At 33.0% G+C, this 9,853-nt stretch overlaps 1 protein-coding gene across 1 annotated transcript; it reads right to left on the bottom strand.

The window, feature by feature from the left end:
• Positions 1-748: 748 nt before the first annotated feature.
• On the bottom strand, positions 749-9,698 carry LOC129801272 (beta-1,3-galactosyltransferase 1-like). Its single transcript, XM_055846155.1, has 5 exons — positions 9,563-9,698; positions 9,010-9,281; positions 8,563-8,722; positions 4,013-4,678; positions 749-1,356 (listed from the first exon to the last, which is right to left on the bottom strand). The coding sequence occupies exons 2-5, from the start codon at positions 9,248-9,250 to the stop codon at positions 1,038-1,040; spliced, it is 1,386 nt and encodes a 461-aa protein (XP_055702130.1). The 5' UTR covers positions 9,251-9,281; positions 9,563-9,698; the 3' UTR covers positions 749-1,037.
• Between the last annotated feature and the right edge of the window lie 155 nt (positions 9,699-9,853).

The raw sequence follows: 9,853 nt of genomic DNA, 5'->3' as shown, positions 1-9,853 counted from the left end.
AAGTAACGACATACAGAAGATAAATGTGAAGCAAAAAAAGTACTTATATTACGTAGTTTCAAAATATCCAGTGGTCAGAATTTATCGTTATAAAGCATAAGGAGTAATAAATCAAAAAGAAGTATTCAAGGCAGAGTATGTGGAAGTTACAGAGTATCGTTTGATTTGATCGTAACATTTATAAGTAATACTGGCTCTAAGTGCTTGGAAATGCAATGTAAAAATGTGATTAAAAACATTACCTAAATTTCTATACAAATGAGTTAAACCTAATCCCCGGCGAGTGGCCTTCAATGTTGAAGCCAATTTCTTACTTTCACATACAAATGCGTATGGGAATTTTTCTGCATTCGTGATTGTTATGCTAAATATTTAAAAAGTGAGAATTTTTTCCGTATTATAAGATACTTTTCCGTATGGAGGGATAAATATACTAAATTTTTGTTTAAATAAATTTTTTCCTTGGAGGACTGTGAGCTGAGTCCGAAATCAATTTAGGAATTGGCTTCAAATAGCTAGATATAAAAAGGCCAATTCGCCAGGCGCTTGAGTTAAACCAATTCAAAATTCAATGAAAAATCAGTAATCAATTGCTTATGTAATAAATTTTTCTATAATCCCCCTTCAAAATTCAATAAAATAAATATCTCATTTTGATATATTATAATCTGAAATTTCAGATTTTTATTCTTTGAGATATTTTTTAAAAAAAAATGATAAATCATTCACTTTCTTTCCAATTCTTGTCTTTTTTTTCGTCTTTGTCAGATAATTTATTAATCTTATTAAAAAAATATCACTAGCATTCATTTTCAATGAAAATTCCTTCAGCATTTTTATTTATTTTTTTTTTCAATATAGCAAATTTTCATAAATCACCTAAATTGAAATTCTTCACTAGCTTTTCTCTCCTTTATTAATGTAAGGTTCTTTTTTTATATCAAATATTCGAAGCATTGGATCAACGGTAAAAGTCATTTTTAAAATACCTTCTTTTCTCATGCAAGAAATTTCTCAAAGTAATCCCCACCCATGGCTTACTTGCAAAATTTGGATCGTCCAAGGACTTTCTTGGTGTTGAAGTGAACATCAGGACCTGGACAGCGTATTGTGGTATTAGTGACAAAGTCATAGGCTCGTTTGATGTCATCTGGCGAAAGTGGATGCTGCGTGATCATCCCACGAATGGCACACAAATTCTTTACAACGGTGTAGGTAAACAAGGGACTGTGGCGTGGCTTGAGACCCGCCTGATGGGCACAAATACCTGTAACAAAGACATCCTCCAGATGGAACAGAGGAGTCTTCAAGGAAGCATTGTACAGAATGGAAAGTGTATCTGCAGACATCACATATCTAACAAGAAAAATAAAAATGTAGACCATGAGTTGTTTGTCCATTGAATCGCACTTATGCAAAAGTAATTGCACAACTGGAAGTTTTGAGATTATTTTCATTAGCTACACTGAGAAAAAAAGAGGGTGCGATTAAAATTGTTTCCTCAGAAATTTAACACTTTTTAGGTGTAAAAATATATCAACATTTTTTAATGTTAAATTTACACCTTATCAAGAGTAAAATTGACATGAAAAAGGATACGTTTAACACCTAATACACCTAAAGAGGGTAATATTTACACCGAATTTGGATCAATATTGCAGGGTAAAATTAACATTTCTGGAATGTTATTTTAACTTTTTCGGATTTCTCTCAGTGTATGTAAGGTTAAAATTATCTTAAGATACAAAAATGTACCACTATTCTGATAAAAATCCATGCAAATATCTATCTTCTACTCCATATCGTTTTTTAATTGTCTCTAAAGACCGCTACACGTTCGGAGTAATTTTCTTCATGCTTTTTTTAAAGAAATTTTCCCCTAACATTGTAGATAGAAACGTAAAAAAAACAATTTTTAATGAAAATTTCACAAAAAAAAACTTATTAAACGAACAAATGGATTTTGTTCACATTTTGTCAAAAGGATGTTATTTACCAATTTGACAAAACTTTTTCTTTCATTTCATATGGAAAAACATCTTTTTGACAAGCTTTTGTTTAACAAAATCCAGTTGGCCGCCTATTTGACAACCCTTTTCCATATTCTGTATGGAAGAACATCCTTTTGACAAACTTGTCTTGCTAATTTTGACAATTTTTTTTTCAGAAATCTGTGTTGACGCCATGTAAGATAAAATAAAACCATAGAAGAATACTATGGAACGGATACACAAATTTAAGCTAGCTGTTTTTCATATTAAATAATTCTTTTTTTAAAATAATGTACAGCACACTGAATGTGCACGCTAATTAGTACTCAGATGATGCTCAAAATTTCTAGTTTGGGTAATTTTGTACAATGGCCTCTACACATCGGAAGTAGTTTTCGTCAAAAATTGTATTTTTGACGAAATTTTGACATTTCGTCAATTCGATGATCAGCAACTACACTAAAACTACATATCCCTTGTGTCTTTCATTCGTTGTAAACGATACACCGCTTAATGGCGTTTGCAATGAATAAGCAATTGTAAATTGTGATTTCCAAGGAAAGATATCTATTTCATTAAAGCATTTTCAATTTTACAGGCTTTAGATTTGAGACTTAGCTATGTGGCTTAACTTCTCTAATTTCTTGTAAGTCAAGATTTTTTTTGGAAAATTATGACTTAGGATTGTATTATTAAAGGCAAATGATTTATTAAATTCTGAAAAACTAATAAAAATAATTGATATTTAGGATACTGAAACTTTCGGGAACTGGGCTAGACTCTTGTCCGAAGACCGCTCTATTTATACCTATCGGGATTGTGGGCTTAGGGCACATAGGTTAGCAGCCCGCGTCTGTTGATCCTGTGACATTTCAGGAAGGCAAATATTCTCAATTTGATTAAGCTACATTGTCCAGATCTGCCCCGAAATCAAGGCGCTTTAACACTGGCATACACAACTTTTATAGGGGAATATCTTTTTATTGATAATCTGTAGTGATTGATATAAAAAAAATATTTCTCGTAAAATTGTTCGTAAATGTTTATGAACTTCTACTGGGGACTTATAATATTCTCGTAAATAAAATAACTCACTAAAAAGTTCGTAAAAGTTTATACTTTTTCACAAACATTGTTCGTTAAATGATCACTTAACGAACGTTTTCTGTTCCTTTATAAACGTTTATTCGTAAATGTTTGCCAGACAAAAATGCACGAACAAATATTTGTAAAAGAACAAAAAATTATCATTAGGTGATCATGTTATGAACAATATTAATGAAAAAATACAAACCTTTACTGACTTTTTAAAAAGTTCTACGCTTTACGAGCATTTTATAAGTCCCCAGTAGGAATTCAAAAATAATTTACAATTTTACAAAGTAAATTTCTCTGTATACACAGGCTTCAAATCTAAGACTTAGCCATATGGCTTAATTTCTCGAAAAACTTGAAATACTAGAAAGGACACTAAAATTAAAATAAAAACTGAAGCTAACCCATGATTTCAGAAACATTAATTTTTAACCGCTTGACTAACTTTTTCGATAAAACTTCTACTTCTTCACTGCGTAGTATTCTTCCAAAATTTTATATCACTTCTTAACGGATTAGTTAGTGGGAAGCTGATGGAAATGTAATCTAATCATTATTTTGATTGTAGTCACGTTAAGACTTCTCTCGACTTAACTTAAGTCGTAAGTGTGTCCAGCAAATAACATGCAAAGTGTTGAACTATAGACTATAAACATCTCAACTTAATCTTTAATCCAAAAATGTTTTGGGTTCAGATCTTCTTTAGGTCAACCAGAAATTTTCTGTCGTCAAAAGTAAACAAATCAAATTTATTGAATTTCACTGTGGTGTTTAATTACACCCTCAATTTATGAAATCGACAACTAACTGTTTTTATTTCTCCTTTCGGAAACTTGCAAAAATTAGTTGTGCCATTACACTATCATAAGTGCAATTTATCTTTTACACGAGCCATCCTGAAACAAAATGTAAAGCAATCATCTTACCCAGTTCCAGACAAATAATTCGGATACGTCGTTCCGCTGTACATGTAAATGGGCGAATACCATTTGCTGGTAACATCTGCAATGGGCTTTGCTCGACAGAAAAGGAATCCCATGAGTAATCTTTTAGGCTCCACAATTGCTGTCTTCTTCCTCGTGGCCATTAGATTTGTGAGATCATAAAATGACAGAGTATCATTGTACACTGGTACAATTCCACCCAGTAGAATGTGCAGTAAATTGGGCACATTGACAAATACATCATCATCGCATTTCATGATAAATCTCACACGATCCAAACAATTGTTAGTCACCCACTTCAGCAGCATCACAGACTTAAGGGTGAGATTATTATAGCTATCCAGAAAACTCTCCTGTACAATATCCCCAAATTGATCACTCTCAGCTACAATCTGACTTTGAGTTTCATTACTAGGTGTCTGACCAAGCAGAAAAATCACCTTCAAGCGCACCGGATGCACCACCTCAGACTCCGTGGCATTTTCCACGGACACATGACTAGATTGAGACGCAACATCTTCGTAGAAGAAGTCCCGCCAACGAGTAACATTCGCCCGCAAATATTTTCCCTGGAAATTCCTGTGTATTCGCGGGAAATACGGGTAGTTGAATTCACTAGTATTGCCCCATGTCTCTCTGATCGTCTGCCTGGGATAATTTATATAGATTTTTAAATCAATTGGTGAGCGTGGGAAAGAGCACTTGGACACAATATTGTTTAAAGTTTTTTTCTTCAATTTTACAGGATAGAATTGAATATTGAGAAAACTGTTGAATGTCGTAACAATAATATAATTTTTTTAATCAATATTTTCTAGAAGGCAAAACTAACATTCTAAAAACTTAATTATGGTCAACTATTAGCCATGCACCACTCCTCCTGTAAGAACTCTTACAAAATCTAATAAATTATGGTTATTAAAAGCTCAGAAAATGATAAATTAATTTGGGAATTTGCTGGAGAAGTGGTTTTATGTCACGTCCATTACATCATTACATAATTTTTCATTTAATCAAAAATATTACTCTCTTAGCTGGATCGATTTGACTCACACCCAACTAATACAGCTTATTATTTTAAGCATCCCCTTGGCATGTAACTCACTTTTACATACAAACACGTAAGGGAATTTCCCTGCATTTACAAACTGTTACACGAAATACCTTAAAAGTAGAGACCGATCTCCTTTTAGAAGAAACTGATCCCTGTGGAGAAGATTTCGGTCTAAATAACTTTTCCCTATCGACTCTGACTGAGAGCTGAGCAAAGGAGCTGGCTTCAAATAGCTCCACCTTGGTAAAAATAAAATGATCAAATTGGATCATATTTAATCGTTTTCAAAAGGATGGATCATATTTGATCCTTTGAAAGGATCACTAGCTAGTGTCTCTTGAAATTTTATATGCACATTTATCACGTTAGATTATGTTTTATCAGGAACTTATTATACTGATATCATATTTCTCTGATCTGAGAGCGAACACCAAAGACAACTTTTTCATTGTTTTCATTCGTTTATTCCGAAGTTAAATAAGTGTCAATACAGGTAAAAGGGTGCCTCCTTTTCGATTTCCGATTTTTTGAAAAAAAACGGAATTTTCGACTTTTTGAAAAAAAAAAACAAAACGGAATGGGTACCTCCCTTCCGATTTTCGATTTTTTTTCTTTTTTTCAAAAAAATTGAAAATCCGATTCCGATTTTCGATTTTTTTTCTTTTTTTCAAAAAAATTGAAAATCGGAAAGGGGTAAACCCTCACCGTTTTGTTTTTTTTTTAAATCGAAAATCGGAAATGGGGTACATTTTCCGTTTTTTTCAAAAAATTGAGAATCGGAAAGGGGGTAGTTTTTTTTCACCAAAAAATAGAAAATCCTAAAGTGAGTACCCCCTTTCCGTTTTTTCAAAAATCTGGATACTTTAATGGATACTTTCAAACCTTTCAAAGGATCGCCGATGATCCTTTCATTTTCACCAGTGTCCATATAAAAAAGATAACTTTCCATTGGGGTGATTTTAAGGATCTTTATTCCTCTGATCACTCATTTAGTTTTGCATTACTCTTAAATTGGGCGTGATTTTTTAATACTATTATATATATTAAGGTAAGGAAGTTCAATGCTAGGATGATAGACTATGATAGAATAGGATAAGACAGGATGATAGTTCAATGTAAATATAAAAAATCAAATATTTGATGCTTTTAAGATCGAATTACTTTTTAATTTGGACGGCGATTACATAAAAAAGGGGTGGCAAAGCGTCTTAGGCTTTACGAAGTGCTAGAACCCGTGACTTAGATGTGACTTAGACCTCAAAAGAAATTCGTATCATTTACTGTTTACCGGTTCTCAACCGATTTAAACCGATTCATAAATCATCAATCAAAAGACCCCCCAAAATAGTTTTAAGAGTAATAGAATTGATTTTAGGCAGGGGCCCATCAAGCCTAATAAAAAAAGAAGCTATTTTTCACTTTTCCTTGTAAAAATTTTGCAGATATTGCACCGCGACTTCAACAAATTTGCTCATAGTGCTTCAACGAACATTATTAAATATGTATTTTTAAATAGCTTTTAATGGTGCTATTCCAATGAAAAAGTGACTGTTTTTTTTTAGCACATTACAGTCCTCAAGTACTAAAAAAGACCACGTCTGTTCCCATACGTCATTTCAAGAAAAATAATGAGTAGAGAATATTGATGCTGCTCGCCGACTTTTCACCACTGAGAATTCACGGAAAAACTCATGAAAAACCTGCGAAAATCCGCGGTTGAGGCTAAAGTTGCCAACTGCATCACGCCACAAAGCTGATATGACAGGTTACTCCACTGACTGAATGTTAGATGGCACTGTGATCGGATGAAAACTTGCTCGGAGGGAATATTCGAATTAGGATTTCGGTTGAACTTTTCTTTTGTGTCGGTTCCTGTCATGACTATTTCGTGATTTTGAAACACGACGAGGACTGGGGAAAATATGAAGTTTTTGTGTAGAGGGAAGAATCTTACATCTTGTCAATCAAGATAAAGAAAATTTAGAAAATACTATGAAAGTGAAAACATTAAATTAATCTTGTTGAAAGCTTTCATTCCCGATCACAATGCCAACTGACATTAATTGAAATAACATGTGAGAACAGTCATGGTCTTTTTAGTACTTGAGAACAGTAATGTGCTAAAAAACATGTTCATTTTTTCATTGAAATAGCACAATAACGCAGACTTCCGAAATTATATCAGACTGACAAGTCAATTCTCTTTAAGAAAAAACTTCAAATTAGGTTTCAGTGTGTCTATGCAAAAATGTATAGAAAAATGAATGTTGAGAGACCCCTGATTTTAGGATTAAAATTACTTATCGGTAATGAACCGGTTAAAAATGCGATTAGTTTACATTTCAAAGTTTCAAATGGAATCCCTATTCGACCCAATATAATTTTACTTGATTCTTTTGTAAATTCTTATGATATTATTTTATGGTGTTTCAAGAAAAAAAAATTATTTCACATAATAAGATGAAAATTTCGAAAATGTTATCAAAATTTTCGTAAATTATGTAATCGCATTACCGGTTGAAACCGTTTTGAATTGATATTTGAAATTGATTAAAGATTGAAAGTTGAAGTTAACATTATCCAAAATGGCTGAGAAATGTACAAAAGAGAGGATATAAAGAAAATTTCTCCTACATCACCAAAATGTTTGCATAGAGGATTGGACATTTCTTTAAATAAATCAAAAATTGTAAAAAACAATATTAGATGAACAAAAAAATATTTTAAGAAATTTAACATTGAAAACTTAAATAAAGGAGATCTTAATGTCATTGGCAGCATACATTGGCGATTCTTTTAAAAGAAAAAAAAGTTTTCGAAGAAAAAAGAGTTAGGTCAGAGTTCAATTCCAAGAGCAAAGTATGAAGATCATAATGCACTACTCTGCAATCATTTTGGTCAGCTTGGCATTCGGTGTACTGTATAATGTGTTTCTTATTATTCTTATTATAATTTTATGAAAAAAATATCTAAAATACTAATAACAATATCTGTCTTTCCACAAATAATAGAGCAAATATCAGTTACAAAATAAATCAAACACCTTTTCTAATTAATTAAATAAAAATTGGGGCGAAAATGTTCTTTTTGTGCGTGAACATCAATGCACTGAAAAACACGTGAGAAACGTGTAATGAAAAGATAAATATTTTCGCATGATTGATCTTTTTCCTACACAACAAAAATTCTTATGAGTCGTGTGCTATTAAATAAGTAGTGAAATATTCAGTAAACAAACACACAAAATGCGTGTCGTTTAGTCATTTTTTGATAAGGAACAAAAATAGTGTGTTAGTCAAAATTTTCAATTATTCACCCCTTAGTCACGAGAAGTAAACTTAAAACTTTAACAGGTTTCTAGTCATAGAAAACAATTCAAATGTCGTGAGAATTTCCGGAAATCCCGTTTTAAATGTTAAATTTGTGGGAATGTGGAGCAATTAGGGATGAATTCTCAATCATGAACATGAATTCTTACCTGGCATAGAAATTGTGGGCAGCTGAACACACGACAATGAGAAGAAAAACTCCATTATCCATGTCAAAGGTGTTGGGCTCGATGAGGGATGTATTGAGATGGGGAAAGACGTAATCTGCAGTATCGCGAGATGTATTGTAGCTCCATCCCGGGATACTCACTGAAAGAAGAAAAGAAAGAGATTATGACGGGGCTAGCTAGTGAGGTAACAAAAGCAAGGAATTCTTAGATTTATCCTGTTTTTGCATTCACCGAGGCAAAGTGCATAAATTTTCTACAGGAAATGAACTGCAGAAATGATTGTAGAGGATTAAAGCCAGAGAAAATAAAGACGAATCAGACAATTATTTACCATTTCTCGTACAGTTTCCATGCAGATTAATACCCAAAAATTGAAATTGAATCATGCTCAACATTGAACTTTCTTGAAAAAACAAAAAAAATTACCTATTCGGTTCTGGATGTTGCGGAAAAGGGGGATGTAGACGAGAAACAGCAAAAAGAGGAGTACAATAAGGATGACACCGCAATGCGTGTAGCATTTACGTTTTGGACGTGTCCGTGAAACGCCGTCAAAGATCACTGCATCATCGCCATCGTCCTCTGAGCTGCTGCCAGGACTGACGAGGGTGTAATCCCGTGTGGAGCGATGAGATCTTTCCAGCAGATTCGATATATCTCCCATCATCGTAGCCACCTTGTATTTGCTGTGTTTTCATCTGAAGAAAGACAGAAAATCAATTTTTTTTTACTGCCGTTTCACTTGTACGTTCACATGCACCAAAAGAAAAACACTCCGGCATCTAACCACACAAAAACGCGTACAGAAACCACTAAAGACTCCTCCAAAATGTGCAGAAAATTGCATTAATTGTGCATCTTTTGCAATTACAGGAAGTGGGCAAAAGTAGTAGTGACCTTCGTATTTTTAATTGCAATTTTCTCCTGATATTTCACAAGTCAGCGGTTTGTTTTTAGTTCACCGGATGTCTATGCTCACCTTTTTGTACAATTATCTCATTTTCACCATGGGCAGTTGCAAAAATTGAGAGAAAAACTGAGAAAATGGAAAAGGAAAATAGTTCTGCGACCACAGAAACTTTTTAGTACTTAAAAAACCTTTAAAATGTCAAAATTGATTAACGGACGTCAAACTTTCCCGATTCGCGGTTTTTTTTTAGAACAGAAACATTTGGGAACCGGATCGGCTTTACACTCATAAAAAATTCTTCAAATTACACGTATAAAAACACAAAGTATAAAAACCCACAAAAAAAACCTGTAAAATATA

The sequence above is a fragment of the Phlebotomus papatasi genome, chromosome 2 (genome assembly GCF_024763615.1).
Source record: "Phlebotomus papatasi isolate M1 chromosome 2, Ppap_2.1, whole genome shotgun sequence".
Classification (NCBI taxonomy): Eukaryota; Metazoa; Arthropoda; class Insecta; order Diptera; family Psychodidae; genus Phlebotomus; species Phlebotomus papatasi.
The sequence above is the reverse complement of the archived record's forward strand: the minus strand, read 5'-3'. Positions and strand labels throughout refer to the sequence as shown.